The sequence below is a fragment of the Homarus americanus genome, unplaced genomic scaffold (genome assembly GCF_018991925.1).
Source record: "Homarus americanus isolate GMGI-L3 unplaced genomic scaffold, GMGI_Hamer_2.0 scaffold20465, whole genome shotgun sequence".
In the NCBI taxonomy this organism is placed as follows: Eukaryota; Metazoa; Arthropoda; class Malacostraca; order Decapoda; family Nephropidae; genus Homarus; species Homarus americanus.
The window spans coordinates 1,989,473-2,008,787 of NW_024756914.1; the positions used below are offsets into that span (position 1 = coordinate 1,989,473).

At 36.3% G+C, this 19,315-nt stretch overlaps 1 protein-coding gene across 6 annotated transcripts in view; it reads left to right on the top strand.

The window, feature by feature from the left end:
• The window catches only part of LOC121857172 (mucin-17-like), a 117,042-nt gene extending 102,990 nt beyond the window's left edge, over positions 1–14,052 (top strand). For 4 of the 6 annotated variants that reach the window (XM_042353091.1, XM_042353090.1, XM_042353089.1 and 1 more), the window contains 10 exons: positions 184–297; positions 1,269–1,423; positions 1,640–1,968; positions 2,159–2,349; positions 2,529–2,622; positions 2,823–2,957; positions 4,101–4,678; positions 6,175–6,354; positions 6,600–6,767; positions 7,547–14,052. In XM_042353091.1, coding sequence (XP_042209025.1) covers positions 184–297; positions 1,269–1,423; positions 1,640–1,968; positions 2,159–2,349; positions 2,529–2,622; positions 2,823–2,957; positions 4,101–4,678; positions 6,175–6,354; positions 6,600–6,767; positions 7,547–7,759 — 2,157 coding nt within the window. In that variant the 3' untranslated portion in view covers positions 7,760–14,052. The remainder of the gene's footprint in view (positions 1–183; positions 298–1,268; positions 1,424–1,639; positions 1,969–2,158; positions 2,350–2,528; positions 2,623–2,822; positions 2,958–4,100; positions 4,679–6,174; positions 6,355–6,599; positions 6,768–7,546) is intronic. The other 2 variants (XM_042353094.1, XM_042353092.1) reach the window with 2 other exon arrangements.
• The last annotated feature ends 5,263 nt before the right edge of the window (positions 14,053–19,315 follow it).

Consider the following 19,315-nt stretch of genomic DNA (forward strand, 5'->3'; position numbering starts at 1 on the left):
AGTGCCTCCACATTTATTTACTCCAAGATTTATAAAAATATTAATCACAAAGCAACATTTTTACATGAAATAAGAATATTGTAGGCAGTTTGCATGACAGCAGTTGGTTAAATATTGATAAATTGTATACAGTATTTTGCCGGCTGTTACACATAACTCACAGTTGTGTTTTCCGTGTATCAGATACGAGAGGTTGGGCAGGACGATGAGGACTCGTCACCTCACTCTCACTACAAGTTGTCCTCTAACACAGAGACCACAAAGGAGGCATCTGAAGATGAGGATGATCAGAGTTCTGTAAGTAATGGCTTTTATACTTTGTTTTCTACCAACTGAAAATATTTAGGGATATAAATTATATAATCATGGTGCTGTCAGTTCACCCACGCATCTTCAGACTAATGGTTTGCAAAATAAATTAAATTCTGAAGGATACATTCAACCAAATTTCATATATAAGTTCTTTATTCAGTCAGTGAATCCTATGAGTTTTGGTCTCAGGTGAAGAGTGAAGTTGTTTATTATTTTGTTATTTTATAAGTTAATTTAGAACTGTGGTTAATGCAGTATTAGAAGTGTATTGTCTTGAGCAATGGCATAGATTTATTGTGAATGAAGGGAGGACAACTTCCGAGACTTGTAAATGAAGTACTGAAATGTATATATTTTTATGAATATCAATACAGTATACAGTATTATGTAACTATAAAACTAGATACAGTATCTTCAGGCATGTTTATTAGACTATGAAAAGAAGCTACAAAAGTATAAAGGCATTTATTCAATTTTTTTGCAAATGTAGTACAATACAAAAAAATCATTCTGGTAAGCCAAGGTAAAAGGACAAAACTGTAAATTTTCCTTAACCCTCAATCCACACATTTTTTAAGTACAAGCTTGACGTTACTCTACATTGCTCTTATTTCATCACTAAAATACTTAATTACCAGGATAAACAGCCACCAATTACTTTTGTGTTTAAAACTTAACATTTTTTATATAAAACACAAACTTACTAATGGCTGTTAAATATAGCATTGGCCACATTGCTTAGTCTACAGTATGCTGTATCTTCACTATATCCACCCAAAACTGGGCATCAGGCCTATGGGATCCACATTCACTTTCATATTTTTTAAGTGAACATCAGGCTGTGATTTTATACAATCTATCATATTTTGTAATTTAGAACATAACAAGATTCTACATGACCTGCAAATATAACACAAATTTAAGCCTTTAATAATCACGGTATTTGTGTTCTTCAGACAATGTGTGTGAGTAATGCCGATGCCATGCGAGGTGCAAGGAAAAGAGGATGTCCCCGTGGTCGTACGTCCCTCACCAGGAGAGCCATGTTGAGAGATAAAGAAAAACGCAAGTCTGCTGCAGAAAAACAGTTACACATGGAAGCTCTGTACAGGTGAGCAACACTAGTGTGAACTGGACTATTGGGTCTGTACATATCTTTCACCTGTTTTTCTTGTCGCTGTAGTCTTCTGTTAGGCTTAAGGCTCTTAAATACAGTATGTAGATTTGCTTTATGCATTGTAGTGTGTCCGTACTGTACCACTTGCTTGAATTTAAGCTGACTTACTGTACTGGTCACTGGTATTTAAGAAAGGTTTTCTTAAACTAGATCCTTAAAGAAGCACTCCACCATGGCTGCTGCCGAGCACGATGAATCAGAGGAGGAGAGAGACCGTGAAGACAAAGAAGAAACCCAAGATGTGGGAGGTGATTCTTCTGGCAGCGACCATGAGACTAGTCAGCAACCTGTGTCTGGTGACACGGCCCCAGTGTCCTCAACATCTGCAGGTGCAACAAGCTCTTCCACAACCATGACCACTACCACCACCATGGCTACCACGACAGCTACCACTACCACTACCTCTGTAACCACCACCACTACCACCACCACCACCTCCACCACAAATGAAGCTCCAAGACCCACTATGCAGACACCAGGTGAGAATGTGTACTGGACATTAGTATTTCTAATGTAAATTACAGTACAGTGTACATTTATTGTAATGTCAATACACTACAAGGGCTTCATAATCTGATCATTAATATACATTATGTGTAATGCTGGTTTCACTCCCATGTTATGTGACACAGATGAGTACCAACTTTCTCTCCATGTTATCTCTAACAGAGCCAAGTGTATGTGTTATTGAGGTGGGTGATCTGGTGGATAAGGCCCGTGTATTGGTGCTACAAGATGGATTGCTGTACGCGGGACACGTGGTACCCATTACACCTCCAGACGTGTATGGCGTTGTTATAGATGGTGAGCGTGGGTCACGTCGACACATATACTGCAGAGAAGAACTACTAGAACAGTCGGTAAGCATCTCAGTGTGATGATGGTTCAGGTTTTACCCCCATCATGGTCTAATTGTACACATGAATGAGAGTGTTCTGATGAACACCTTTAGATCACCTGAGGAGATATATGCAGGATGGGGAAAAAAAGTAGAACATAATTATTGACAAGTAATTTTTTATTTTATTTTTTCCTCCAGTGGAAAGAAGTAAAACCTGGTACCACAAGATTTCTGGCGGAAGGGACCCGAGTATGTGCCTTTTGGTCGCAGCAATATCGAGCACTTTATCCAGGTGGGTAATGATTTATTTTATTCCCAGGTATGTTTCAGGAATAACTTGGAATTGTTTGTGCTGCTGTTTTTGTGGTCTCTCTTTTATGTAAAAAAAAATGATTGTGTCAACATCGTAGCTAAGAATTGATGTCATCCATTGAAAACTTTTCTTAATAAGAAGAGTACAAGATGAGAACCTTTATAAACAATTCTCCACAGGTTCAATAGCTGCCTCTACCTCCCCAGCACATGAAGCCAATCATAACTTTGTTAATGTAGAGTTTGATGATGGTGATGCTGGTAAGATCCATGTGGATGATATTCGTCTTCTACCTCCAGAATTTCCAATTCTTGGTAAGTTTATAGAAAGAATCCTATTTATTTACCATATTATTTTTTAAGGGGTACAGTATTATACTGTATAGGAATTTTCACATGAAAATGAATTATTGTGTGTGTGTTTGTGTTTAATATTAGGGTCTACACTAAGCTTATAGTGTAAGCTGAAATAAAAGAAGGATTATTTAAGTACATAAGAAAGAACATAAGAAAGTGGGATACTGCAGGAGGCCGACTGGCCCATACAGGGCAGATCCCTAAAGTAATTTGGGAATATGAAAATGGATTATTACACAAGTGTGGAAAAAGGTCATAAGACCGTTGCGACGACGACGATGATGATTAAGAAAAATAATGATTATTGATGGTGAGCTGGGAATGTTATGTGAAGTCTCCTACACTGTTAACCTTCCTCCTACAATAAGGACAATGTTAGTTTGACAGAATGAGGGTCGACGACTGTGTAAAGGAACACCAGGCATCAGGGTGTGGGTCTATACTGGGGGCAGATTGTTATCAGAAAATGACAATAAATGGGTGTACAAATAGTTGATTGCTGAGAATTTAAAACCTAAAAAAGGCTTACTTCAGGTAACCTCACTCCCCCCTCCATTTGCAAAAACAAAATGGTATGGGTAGTTATAGATACAAGAACTGTATTGTACAGTACTATTAATATTCCTCAACAAGGATATAAGATAAAGTGTGTTGGTGTCACAGCCTACGGCGGGAGTGTGACCCAGCCAATGCTTCCTAATATTTTCTACATTATTTTAATGTTGTCTTTAGAAGGTCTGACATAAAATAATGTATCCAGTGGTACAGTATCTTTAATATTTTCTGTCTGGTGAAAGAGAGAAGAGAAGACAGTAGAAGTATGGGGTGAGGCATCAAGTGGGTTTTAGGAATGGCTGTGTTGGTGGGGTGTTGTATGACATGACATCCAGACACCAGATGAATATCTAAGAACCTTGTTATAAAAGTGGAGCACCACAGCAGAGCACATTTAGTCCACCACTTGGAGAGATTGAATGACAGCAGTTAAATGAGTCTGTGGGGCTCATGATTCTGGCCACCCTGTGCTGTAATGGCAAAGGTCTTACTTGAGCAAAGAGAAGTAAATATGTAAGTCTTAATACAGTATTTTATTCCTTTCAGAACATGACCCAAATCCACTGATGAGTCTGAACAAGAGAAAGCGTCGACCAACAGGAGAGAGTCTCCCAGACGTGAAAGAAGAAGCTCCAAAATCAAGAGGGAAGAAAACCAGGACACTCTCGGGCAATAATAATGATAACGAAAAAGATTCAGAGAATCAGATACAAGTAGATGAAAATAACGAGGTGGAGAAGGAAAACAAGAAGAGTTCTGTAAATATAAAAGACAAGAAGAAAGACAGTGAAGAAAATGGCAATAAGAAGGTAAACAGAAAAACGGACAAAAAGAAACACAAAAAACATAAGCACACTGAATCATCACCTCATCATCGCCATAAACACAAAGCTAAACACAAACACAGACATCGGGAGGGTGATAGGCCTCTACCACATGTAGAACCTGGGGTGAACGAACTTACTGTGAGGATCAAATCTCCTCCGCCTCCCCTTGGGGAGACCTGGAGACCCTCATACCGTGAAAAATCAGAATCAGAATTGGATAGTTCCTCATCAAAGAGCCCATCAGAGGATGAATCTGAGGATAGTGATTCTGAGTACACACCTTCTAAAAAGGAAGTGGTAAGTAGCATCTAACTACATAGAGTATATATATCACTCAGTTGAGTAAAAGCAATTAAAGTGGGCTTTAGTACTAACACTTTTATTTTATTTTTACCAAAACTGTATTTAGAATTTTTTACAAAACTCTCTCCGCAACACAGCAGTTACTTCACATCACGCATTTTACCCATATTCGCATACATTACTTTAACAGACTGTATATTTATCTAACCTTTAGTTTACTCTGTACACACTTATACACAACTTTATGTTTACTTTGCCATTTTTATGCATTTATCTTTTCTTAATTCTTAATGCTTGTTCCTTTACTTTTTTCAGTAAGAAAATTTCTAGTAGCACTTCTTTCTGTAATGCCTCTTTTCTTAGTGTTTTATTTATCCTTAGTTGAAAGAGGGTAGTGGATAAGGACAATAGTTTGGAGTAGACTTATATCTCTACTATAGAGTAACAAGAGTGATCAAGAATTTTTTATAAATTTTAAAATGTTCAAGTCTTTCAATCAGATTGGTATATAGTACAGTGTTTATAGGGCAGTATGAGGTAGTCACCCACAAATGTACTGTCGCCTCTTCTTCTGAACCACGAACCCCGAGATTCAGATTCATGAATCCAAAGCATTTATGGACAGAATAATGCATCATTGTCTACTGCTTCGGGTTCACGAGTCGGAATCACGGGGTTTATGGAGCAGCAGGAGAGGCGACAGGACCAATGTTGGTGACTGTACCTAAAATTATATGCTGAAAGCAAACATCCTCTGTAGCATCCCCCCAACAGTGTAAAAGGATAACAAGCCCCGAGTGAGAAAGGTTTGATTAGTTTTAGGTTTTGACATTACAGGAGTAACTAGCTCTCCCATGACAATAACAGTGAGTCTGCCAAACCTGCTCAGCCTGGAATAAAGTTAGAATATAATAAGAGAAAAATTTTATGTGCAGGTGATAATATTTGATGCAAATTAATAATTTAGCAAATATATGTGAAGATTTTAGATGTACAGTATGTGTATCCTTGAAATAGGAGGGATAAATGACAGTGGAGATTGAATTTAGTTTGTGGAGAGGTGATACAGCATACCTGTGTAGTGTTAAGAATTGGTGCTGGCAGATAAGTGTATAGTTGATTAGAGTTTATGTAAGAGACTCACTGCTGACCATTACATTACTCTCAGGGACTCTAGGATAAGTAGCTTTAGGATGTAGGATAAGGTTGTGGGGTGATTGAAGAACCAGGAAGCTTCATCAGTGCTTGTTTACTATGTTCATGATGGAAATTAAGAAAAATGCTGAAATGGGGAATAAAAAGCATTGTTGAATAGAATGACAATACTTCAGGTGTTACTTCTCTTTAAATTTTGAGAGGCAGTGAAGAATCCCCCTAAAGGTTTTTTTTAGTTTATTGCCATAAAGCTACATTTACCTCATTATTATTAGGAAGATTAGAATGTAATGAACAACATAGACATATTTGATATTACAATTTTTTTGGTCCAGACGAAGAGTCCTGCGAGACGGAAGAAGAGACACCCATCAGGGAAATCAAAGATCGCACCTTTCTTACCTGAGCGTCAGTTGTGGCGGTGGTTTGGTAAAGGCTTTAAAAGACCTGGAGCAAAGGGCAAAGGCAAGAAGGAGTACTTCAAGGCAATTGTGAGAGGAAAAGAGATGATAAGGGTAAGTGTTAATGTATTTTGCCATTACAGTACAGTAAAGTACTCTCATGGCCTGCTGCAAAAGCCATTTAATGCAAACCATGAAAGCACAGCGTTTGTCATGATGGTAAGCAATTCATTGAAGGATTTATAATTAAGCTCAGAAGATCAACTGTACTGTATAAGTTGAGTTTATACCTGGATATTATAAATTTTTATTTTTATTTTGGGGGATTGCCTATTACAGTATATGTGTTTCATTAACAGGTTGAAGACTGTGCTGTGTTTCTGTCTGCTGGCCAGCCCGACCAACCATACATCGGTCGGATTGAACACATGTGGGAGTCTTGGGGAGGAAATATGGTGGTGAAAGTAAAGTGGTTCTACCATCCGCAGGAGACGAAGGGGTTAGGACGCAGACTAACTGAACCAAGGGTATGTTAGTGTTTAGTGTTATGATCTAGAGATGGGGGAAGGCAGTCCTAAAAAAGAATGCTACAATTTGACATTCTTTACACTGAGTTACAATTAGGTATTAATTTTTCTTGGGCCATTGAAAATTTATGCTGTAGTGTAATGCCTTTGAGAATTGTGTCATTATGGGAAAACTGGAAAACACTGCTTCCTTTATCTTAGAGCTATTAAACATGATTTGTATCTTTTTATAATTTGTTGTAGGAAATGACTTTAGAGTTGTTGCTTATTTTATGCCGTAGAAAATGTGTTTCTTACTTTTTCGATGGTTCATTTTTGGATATTAGTAGTAAAAAGATAATTTAATTGGTATAAATTATATTGTTGAATTAAAAGAAGTGTTCTTGATAAACATCCTTCTGCAGACCTCCTCCCTGTGTCCTCTGTCCTTCCTTCACAGGATCCTGTTCACTAACCCCCATATTCAAGTACAGTACTCTTGTTTCCTCCCATTACTGTACAGTATTCATATCTGTCCAAATTCTCACATGCTGTAGGATATTGTGCATCTCAGTTATGTCCACAGCTATCACCATGTCCTAATTAGTTATTCAAACCAAGAACACTTGTGAAACTATATACAATACAATCCTTTTTATACTTTTAGCAATAGATGAGCTTAAATAGCTTTCCAAAACTCTTTTCACTTTTATATCTCGCACACTCTTTCTGACAGACGAAGCAGAATGTGAAAATTCATTACATGTTTCCATATTTAATTTTTTTGCTTTATATTCCAGGGAGCATTGTTCCAGTCCCCTCACACTGATGAAAATGATGTACAGACTATCAGCCACAAATGTGATGTTATTGCACTCTCTGAGTATCGTGTTAAACGTGGGGAACTAGAGAAAAAATATGGTTCCAGCTATGAAAACTGCGATGTTTATTATTTGGCGGGTTCTTACGATCCTACGAGTGGACACATAACTATGGAACCCGGAGTGTCGTGAGAGGTGACGCATTTTGAAGATGGATTTTCTGGTCTGTCAAGTTTCATGATATCAATTCAAGTTCTGTTGTGAAGTGAATATGGAGTGTAAGCTTAGGATACAATATTTTAGAACCAATTCCTCACTCTTTTCTTGAGGATAAATGAGCTTTGTAAAGGTAGTAGTAAAAAGCTTACCTTCTCTGGCCATGGCATTTTTTCATGAAAGATTCAGCCTGGAAATAAAGCCTTAGCATTACCCCCAAGACGCTGCGCAGCATCTCGGGCGTAAGAAGAATAATTGGTAAGGTGTGTGAAGTGAAGAGCTTATGGATTAGGTTTATTAAAAGAATTTATTTTTGTTGAGTCAGTGATAAGCAGTTAAAACACATCAATAGAAGTGGAAGGAAAACAGTGTGCAAAAAATTAAACTTCTATATACAAATGATAGAGTAGCTTGCATTATTGTGTAAGTGTTTAATGATAGACAGTCAATGTCTATAGTAAATACTTTTAAACAGTTACAATGTTTTACTGTGAACAAAAAATGACATATATTTATAAAGTATTTAATATATCATACTTTGAGTGTGAAGTATGGAGTAACCCTTATGCTTAAATGTGTGTGTTAAAACAGTGTGATAACAGTGATAATTGATTTAGAAAAAACAGTCTAGGCCCTCTTTAAGTCTTTGAGTGGAAGACAGTATTGTAGAGTTATTGTCAGGGTGTTTCACGTCCCTGCAGTTATCATTTCAGCTACTAGACAGTGTATTGCTTCTGGACAATCACTTGAGGCTGCAAAATCATATAGGGAGTAAATAACTATGCTTATGTTATTAGTTTTGGAGTGTGAGAGATCAGAGGTGTCCTTCCAACTACCAAAATTTTGCCTTTTTCTCACAACACCTTTTAGATTTTAAGGATTTTTATCATATACATGAGTACCTGCAATATTTTATATAGATATTTTATTGTGTGGATCATAATATCTAAGTACATAGATATATGGTTTGACTATAATTAGAACCACTGCTAGTGTCAAAAGCTTATTTTCTGGTCATGCAATAATGTCTTGCATGACACTATCAGTGATAATGACCAAGGACAAGTGTTTTGTCACATAAGTGTAAGGAGAGTCTTCAAGGTTCTGTACATCTGTCTACTAAACCTTTCTTTGCTTTATTTGAATTGGTTTATATTGCATTTCATTGATTTAATGTTAATTGCATGTTGATTTGATTAAAACGATCATTAAGTGTTATAGATACTTATTGTTATTTAATATCTGTTTAGTTGATATTTGTCGTAAATGAAGAGAAAGACTGATTAAGTTGAATAGATTTTATGGTTGTATGTTTCACTTCATGACTCTTGTGCGGAAGGCTGTCATTAAAGCTCTGATTTGGATGCTGTGTTTCCCCATCAAAAGACATTGACTAATTCTTCAATGTTACTATGGATCTCATATGATATATACACTATATAGTGACTGTAAGAAACTAACAAACATCTTCACATTATCCCATTTTGTGTCCATAAGATACAACTTCTGTGAGAAGAGAAGAGCTAAAACAAATGTTTTGTGGAAGGTTTTGGTCATTTTGTTGAATGAGGTCTGGTGCGATTCTCCGCACACATAAAGAGGCGGGGGTCAAGTGCAGATTGCTCCACACAATAAAGTATTGCTAGTTTGTGTGGTTCATTTGCAAGCTTTACCATATATAATGCGGTATTGCTAGGTGGTGTGGGTTAAGTGCACATTCACCGCACGTGGTAAGGTACTGCTAGGAAGTGTGTTTAAGGTGCAAATTATAAGTATGTTGATTGGAAAGTGGATACCCCAGCCACAATGTCAGGTTAGTTCAACCTTTTAAAGTAACCCAAAGTAAGTGTTGTAGCTCTCATTGTTGAATAACGTGACAGTTGATGCAGTGATCCTGCAGATTTTGTATCAGATTGTAGTTTAGAATGCTAAACTTTCACAAAATGACACAAAGTTACCATATAACATATTAACGTATCTTAACAAGGGACTCAACAAAACAATCTTGTTTTTTATGTTTATACATTACAGAAAATTTCAGATGCTTTCAACCAATGCATTTGTATTAAATATAATTTAGCAAGAAAATTTTCCATATTCAATAATTAATCACAACCAATCACCGGCTGTATTCAGATTGGCAGTATTTCAACAGTAAGGGTTTGACTTGTGTTTGCTTATGGGGAGTGTGAATAAAAACATTAGCTTAGTGAGATACAACTTAGAACAAGTTTGCTGTATTTGCCACATGAAAGTATAATTATAATTTATTGACTGAAAATACTAGTGGTTGATGCCCTTTGCTGTTGTTTATGATTAATGATTATTCATCTCTGGAACTAGACCTGGAGTAAAATATAACTTGTAAAACCACAGCAACGCAGTTGTATTGTTGGTTTTGCATTTTGCTTTAATATTCCCAGTTATTTGTTGTAGAATAACATATTTGAACATTAATATGGCAAGCAGTTATTTTGTTCCTGAATTAGTTAATGGAGAACTTTGAACAAACTTGGTATGACTTACAAAGTGTGCTATGAAGAGTTATATTATGACAGTTATCAGACAACGTAAGGTTTGACGCACGAAGGGCAGTTGTACAGATAGTATTTGTTGCGCATTTCTTGGATGTATCCCGGATAGTCGCAAGTAACCTGTACTGGTATTCTGTCTGTTTATCTGACTATTTTCTTTACTCTACCACTCTTGTGTGGAGTTGATGAAGGGATACAGAAAGAAAGAAGAGAGATAATAAGGGGAGTAATGTACAGTTTGACAAGTGTAGAGAGCAACAGGAAAGGGCAAAGACAACAAGTAGTTATGAAAGGTTGTAAAATATTCCCAGTGTAATTTCTCAACTGATATCAAATGCAGTTACAGTTTAGTAATTCTTTAGTGATGTAATGCATATTGATGTACAATATCCAAGCAACTTAAACACTATCTGCTCTCAACACAGCTCACTTACAAGGTAATTTTTTGTCGACTTACACACTGTATAGCCCATCAGGAAATAGCTAATGTGTGGCATTAACAATTGTAGAATAACTTTTGTGCAGGAGTAACTTTGAGCATTGTGTTGGATTTTGTTTTCTCTTCTTACTCTACAAGCTGGTGCTGGTTGGCCAGAACCAAGAGCAACACAGACTCTCCCTTCATTTTCTGTCATTTGTTCTCTCTTAACTGCTCTAACAGGTGTGTTCTGTTATGGTATTAGTAAATGCATTAAACACAACACTCTATGTCATCTCTCCACAAATATACACTGTGGTTTAAGGAAGGTCGTATTTTGATGTAATTAAACACTGCTCGTTGACAGATGAGGATACAGAAGTCACTCTTAGGTAGACATAATGGTTGAGTACTGGATGTAACTCTGACACAGGAGATTGTTTTGTTTTTCAAGCCTGTTCCAGCTATGATACAAAATAGCTGGAATCAAGAGCAAACATAATGAAATTTGATCGTCACTCTCATAATCTTATATACCTGACATAACTAACTTTGCTATATAAGTAGTTGACATGTGTTAAAGAGCCATGAATAGCAACCTAATCTGATCAAGGATTGTTTATTAGTTTAAATTGTCCAATATTTATGTTGTTTTGAAGTAAGATTTGCTTTACTGTAATTTTTAAAGTCATTGCAAGTATTATCAGTTCTTCAATTTGTGTAAATAATGTGTCCTAATTGAATACCTACCATTTATTGCACAAAATTCCAATAGAAGTTCTATATTTATTGTTATAAGGGCCAATAGATTCCACAAAGTACTATTGCTTTCTAGAATATTTTGTAATAGTGCCAGTGCTCAAGAATGAAGCACAGTTATTTTAGTTTAGTTTGACAGAAAAGTTTTAAATTCAGTTAGTTTGATAATTCTCCAGAACCACATTATTTTAATCTTTTTATTATTATTATTTTTATTATTATTATTATTATTACTACTACATTTTATTATGAGGAAAAGGACATTGTTTCCATCCTTAAGCATCATAACTTCCTCAGAAAATTATTGCCTGCCAAAGCAAGACTTATACTTCCCTCAATATTTGGCTCAGCTCAATTTTTTCTCCAGCAAGCTCTTTTCTGCTACTGTGCATGTAGAGTCAAGAGCAATACAGTCTCTCTCTCTCTCTCTCTATTTCATCCACTGTCGTTCATTCATTCATTCATATTCGTTCATTCATTCTAGCTTCTGTAATACACGTGTTCTGCCATGGTATTCCCCTTCCACAACAAGGCTCCAAGATTTCCATTATTTTTTTATTTATGATATGTATTTAACAGCTAGATTTTCTTTTTTGTGCTTAAGTATCACTGAGGTATGTTATGCTGGTAGTAAGACAGTACCATGTTGTTGTTTTTTCCTCCTATGACTCATAAATAGTAGTTGATTTCTAACGATAATAGATACATTAATGACATCCTCTCTCTAGACCTGTTGATACGACAGCTGACTGTAGAAAATAAAATAACAACGGACAAGAACCATAGATGTATTTGGTCCCCACAAAGTTGTCATACAGATGAGTGACAGTATTTTGGCAGACATTATATGTAGAAGCACAAAATCCTCTCACCACAATATTGGCAATATCATAACTACAGTACAGTACTGGGCCAAAGTTGCTACATTCACTCTACTGTGAATAAGTTTCTAGGTTTAGTCTTGCAATTTCAGAATTGGATTAAAAATCAGAGGATAATACACTTTCACACTCACTCTAGTCCAAAGTTTCCTCCTGTGGAAAATGAAATAAAATTTCAGCATATTAATTATGAAAACTGGTGTGGATTTATTTTATTACATTTTTATTTCATTTATTTTTTAATCTTTTTTTAAATTTCTGTATATTTATGGTCTCTAATGAGTCTCTTATTTAATTACCACACACTTCATTCTCATGACATGATGGTATATCTTTGGGGTTCTTGTCTCAGAGCCTTCAGTTGGTTATTACTACCATTTTTTCCCTTAATATTTTTCCAAATTTTACCGATGTGGCACTTATGTTAATAACATTCCATATATCCCTCTGTCATCTTTCTTGTAATATACCAATAACTTGTACAATATTATTGTGCAAATATAATTAGTGTCCCTCTTTTTCTAACAAAGAAAAGTACCAGAGCTATCAGTAAACTTGCTAACATGGATTATGCAAGAATAGTGTGCATTGCAAGCAGTTCTATAACTGTTACTCACCCATTATTTACTGCAGTCACTTGCAGGAATGTTTCTCGCTTGCTTGTATCATTTCAACTTTCTGACCCTTGCATCCAACCATGTTAAAATGATAACAAGAAGTTGGGAGATATTTCCAACATTTCTCTGCTTCAGCAAATACTTTAGTAAGTTTCTTAGTACAAATAGTTCCTGTTAAACATAGTTCTATAATTGTTATCAGTGCTGATTTAAAAGTAGACTATGCTGTTATCAGGGTAACTTTTGAAGGATGGTTTGAATATAAATGATGGGAATTGAATATGTATTTTTTTATAATTTCAAAGGAGTCAACATTTTAATTTTTCATTATGTATTTATTTTATTTTATTTTTTTGCTTAAATTTCTTAAGAGTACATACTGTATCTGGGTCAGTGATTTGTGGATGCAGTGTTTGCACATATGAACCAGTCGTATATGACGAGAGGTTACATATCTTTTGTTCCATAGAAGGTTTATATTAAATATTATTTTGTTTCTCTTTTTTTTTCAGTAAAGGGTAAAAACTGTATCTGGCTCTGGATTCTCAAAGGTCCAAACATTAAGTTGTCCCCTAACTATTACCCTCATAGTGTAGCCAGGGGTGCTTAAGCCTGACCTATCATATTCCTCAGTGACTATCATAGGTGCAGTCATTAGCTGTCATTGCTACACTTGAGCTCAAACATGACAACCTTATGTTTGATCTTGCAGCAATCCCATCAGTGATTGTGTTAGACACACAGAGGCATATGATGGACAATGCTTAAGCACCCTGAGGTTATCTTTTACGACTACAGTGATATGAGACTGTATCTAACTGGCATATGCAAACCACATTACAAAAATAGTTGGCCAAGATAGCGTCAGAACTACACGTCAGACTCTATGGTAACTAGATACTTTCACTTATCCCCAGTCCTTTGACAGATTTTATGTGGGAGTCTTTGAGAATCCAGGGGCTGGGTTTCTGCTGATGCTCAGAATATGGATGATGATTCTCTAAAGCCATGTTATATGAAGTGTGTAAACTTGTAAATAAAATATATATTTCAAGCATAATATTGTGTTTTATTGTGTATTGTACCTTTCTACATTAGTTTACACATGAATGTTAAAATTTATGGAAAATAACCTAACCTACCAACATTCATAAGTATGGTACAGTACAGTACAGTACAGTACACAGATAATTTACTAGGTAGTAGATATTAGGTAGCTATCAAACAGGGAGGTACTACCGCCTGGGAAGATATTGGAAGCATAATGTGTTGTCAAATGGTAGATCCTACTGCCATATTGCATGACAAAAATTTTGACCAAGTCCCAGGTTGCTGATCTGACTTTCTGCCTTATCTACACACAATTGCAGGGTCTCAATTGTTTCTTTTAATTTGACAACACAACATATATACTGTACTGTATATCATTTCTCACTCTTGATCCATTTCTGTTTTCCCATTTCTGTACTATATTTATGGTTCAAATTATTATTTTTTTGCCCCCAGGCTCTGATGTGAGTCAGTGATCTGTGCCCTGGTGGGCTAATCACCGTAAAAAAAATCATTATTGGTGACTAATTACATTTACACTTTTTATTCCGTATTTGACTCGCAACTGGGCAAGTTAGGTGACAGACTGGGTCAATATAAATAATTAGGACAGCTTACTGATAAAAATGGGGAAATAAGCACTATTTAGAATACCTGGACAGTATTGGAGGAAACTCACTGGAACAGATAATTTTTTTATTCAGACAAGAAAATAATGACAACTGAGGTATGTCGGTGTTTATAGGCTACCTTTAAGCTAAACTGTGCATAGCTCTGACACTCATTATACCTGTATATCAAGGTTAATGATATTTACTCAAGAAGCAAGATTAAAACTGCTATTTTGTCACATCTTGATGCCTTTCCCTACTGTCTGCTATATCAAATTGTTGACAGTAACCGTCTACACTTTCCTCTTCTAGGTTCACAACTGAACTTAACTGTGCTTTAATAAATACTGTAAATCAAATGCAAAAAATAATTGTTTTATTTTAACCTATATACTGTTTCATGGGGGTTATTATATCTATCCCTTCAGTACATCATCTTATGGATGTTGTATTTAATAATACACATTCTTGCTCGGTACTGTACTTGGTATTTTTCATGTAGTTTATAATGCCGGCCTAAACTACCTTGCTTTCTATCACAATGGTTAAATTACTGAACAATTGTGTGAAACACGGCCCGTTACAATGGGTGGTGTGACTGAGGTATGGGTGGTGTGACTGGGGGACAAATGAATGGATAAAGGGACACATCGATTAGGGAAAGGGGATATAAAGGGCTAGATAGGGGCGCCCAAAACCGCGAAGCATCCATCAATGACCATGGAGCCGACTAAAATACTTATTATCTATCTATACATATGTATCCGTCTACCCATCTTTCAATACATATGTATCTGTCTACCTACTTATCTATATTTATATTTCTCATCTATCTATCTTTCTATTACTGAAGAGGGGTAATCTAAAAGGGTAATTACTGCATTATTGTAGTCCGGGAAATAATTCGTCTACAGTATATTTTTAATAGCTGTAATAACACCGAGGAGGATGAGGCTTCTAAGCTTACTTATAACACCCCTCTAAGCAGTCATAACCAAGGAATATTAAAAGGAAGTAGCGACCACCAGAGAACCACTAGGCCAGGGTAACGAGGTGACAACAACCAACTAACTACTGACATCTGAGACTGCTGGTGTTCATTCGTGAAATTTAACGGTGCAACACTTTTTATTGTTACAATAATATACTATGTCTTGTTTACTATGTGCTTAATTTACTATGTAATTGCTTTACTGTAAATAGATAAATTTAGATCGCTGGTGTTCCTGCTGATCGTTTATGGCTTCAGTGTCAGCCGCTAGATGGCGAGGAGGTGGATTTAAAAATGGCGCTTTAAAAGTCGGTCACCACTTTGTTGTTTGTGGGGAAAACAAAGAAAGTAATGGAGTACTACGGTTTCATTTCTCTCGAAAAGAACACCAAAAGGTAAGTTCATAGTTATGTGGTTAAATTATAAACAGTGGCAGTTAAAATGCAGTTTAATTTATCATTTCATCCAGTTTAAAAACCATTCGGGCGGCAGGTCTCTTTAACTCTTCATTTGTTACTCTGTTATGAACTTCATTGTCCAGTGGCATCCATCGAGTAGCTCCCTTCTTTTTATATAGTTGATTTAGTTTAGCTTTATCTCCTCTTTTTAAATGTACAATGAAATATGTAGTAAACCAATAGAAAAATAATAAGAACGCTGTTTGTTTACATTGTACGTGTGGTAAAGTGGTCCGTGTGTCGCTGGTCACCACAGTATGAGGCGAAATTCAAAGTTAAATTGGCTGTAGCTTTTTTACCTATTAATTCCGATAAATTTGTATTGCATATTGTAAGGGCTGTAGCGAGCGGGTAGGTGAGGTGATATTGTTTAAAATACTTGAAAAAACCCAACAAATTTGCGCCTTAAACGCCATCGAAGAAAATTGATTCGTAACTGAAAAAGAATCCTATTGATAATGGTGAAAAAATCCGAAATACCGATTGGTATAAAAAAGAATATTAACCTTAAGAAAAATTACCATAGTGAAATGAGTTAAGTTATGGTCAACATCAAATAATATGAAGGATTGAAGGGTGATGGTGGTACAGCGTTAATGCGTGTATCGCTTATCATGGGCTCGAGTCCTGCTTGGCTCGGACTTGCGTGGGGAGGGTGATCTGACCATTATGGCTTTGGTACGTCACTATGTCAAGTTATATGGAGGAGCTGTACTGATTTATGTAGGGATGGAATTATCCACCATCACTTGTGTTACTCTTTATAAAATGTTGTTTAAATAGCAATAAATTTGTATATAATTAGGGTAATGTGAGCAGAACTGTGTCCTCATTCATGAATGTTGTTTCAGGCAGGATGATCCCTGGCCCAAGACATGACGGGTGACGCCAATGCTTCCTCGACCATCAGGCAAGGTGAGCACTACTTCGGCTGCTTGTATTATGACACCATGGACAAGTGTCTTAATTATTTTTTGGTGCTAATTAAAAACACTGTTAGTATCATGGTTGTTCCTGTTAGTTGACGAATACAATTGTTGGTGAAGGTTGAGGAGAGGGTCACCACATTTTTTTAGGGGGGGAGGGGGGCAGAATATTTTGGACACGTTTGTTGTAAAGCATAGATGTTTATATAATATGAGAGAGAGAAAAGAGGAATGTGAAGTATATACATTTTTCCTTCAGAACTTTATGATGTCATAAAATCTCCCCCTTGAAATATTTCCTTTTTTTTGTAAGAGTTAAGCTGAATGGAAAGATAATCTGATTTTTTTTCTTCAGGTAGGTAAAAGTTTACAGCTCCTCGAGGGACCGTACCACACCACAATACCTCTCACACTCCAGGTATGTCGAAGTCAGTTTTATATATATAGGATACCATTGCGTTGTCCGCGCCCGTGAGTCTTGCGTCTCCGCTGAGTAATAGGCCGTTACCTCCCGTGTTGAAGATCTGGATCTCGTATTCTGTTAAGGTTACTAGGGAAATACTCTTGATCCAGTCATTTTCTAAATAGTGAATTGAGTATGTCATTAACTTAATCAACTTCCGGAACTTTGAATTTCTTAACGCCATTATTACATGATATTTTAAGTAACATTCCATTCCAGCTTCGTGTATCCTCTTAGAACTAGTATGTTGTTCAGTGTTTCTTGTGATTACCAAAGACTGGCAATTCTTGCTTGAATGTCGTGTTTTGTTTTTCAAATGAAATATATCGTGGTAAAATATGGTGCTCCCTGGCAGGCACGAATTGGTTCCCCAATGTTGTCTTGTTCACCAAAGGCTCTTCAGTTTTCAGGCCGTTTCCAAAGACGAACACGTATATTGATTTTTTTATGGAATTTGGAAGCACGTGGCTGCATCCTCTTGTATCTGTTGATTTTATTTTCCGCCTCTGGGCAGAAAACATAAACTTGCTGGTGGAAAGTTATAGTATCGCTCCTGGGATGTTTACATTAAAGAAGTTTTGGGTAGACTCAGTCTCTTGAAGTTCTGAAACACAATTAAAGTTTTTACATACGAACTGAGACATATTCTTTAGCTCGTGTTAGTTTACTACATTTAAGCTTCACACAGCTTAAAGGCATTTCAACATACATTCAAACTTATTCATTATTACTCTTAATTATCATAGGATGATCCCTAATTCACCAACGCAAGGCCATGATTGTTACACTTACTGTATACATCAGTTACGTGGATGAATAAATGATATATGTAAGATGAATTATGTATCTCCGTCAATTATCAAACCAAAAACCTCAAACTGTAAAAGTTGTCCATTGAAATAAGCCATTTTTATTAGTTAGACAACATTAAAGAAAACTTATAATTTATGGGACACTAAAATAAATGTTAAGTTGCAGCTGATCTCTTTTTTTTATCGCCGACAGTTTTAAAACATATTAGACTAAAATTAGATAGTTGTGTACGGTATAATATGTCATACACATGGAGTCACATACATACAAATACAAGCATACACACAAGCACAAATATATACACAAAAATGGTCAAGGCATATACAGGACCGTTCTGTACATACATACGCATATACAGTACACCTAAACACTCAAATGTAAGGATTTATACCCATATTGCGTTGTCTGTGTGTATATCCCCCCCCCCACACTGATGATGACAAAATACCTGAAGAATGCAGCGAGGCATCAACAGCAGGCGGAGTAAGACCGGTCGAGAAAAGTCTTTGTCGTCAAAATATCTAAACAAAACGCTCTGAATTTTCCAATAAGTTTCATCCAAACTCCTCGTAACTATAAGACACGTATACTTATTTCCCAGAAAATATATTATTAACACTAAAGAGTTTTGAATACGAGAGGAAGGGAAGATGCTGAGGAAGGAATTCATTTGCATATCAGTGCCTTAAGTAGGAGCAATGTTTAATTCTAATGATCTTCGGTTACAAGAGAGAGAAAGGTGCTTGCAGTTATGGGTTAAGAACGCAGTTGCTTAATCATGTGTGTACGTTTGTCTAGTAGAAGAATGTTTGCTGGTGCGTGGCGGTAATTTGAAGGTTAGACAAGGTGACTTTGGGGTAGGTAGATTGGTTGGTTGGTTGGGGGACACTGGAGGTCCACTTCAGGCAACAAGTCAACACACTCTCTGGATTGCAGTCTACTTCGTCGTTTCGTAATGGAGTTTATGTACAAACACGTACACACACACACACACACACACACACAGACACA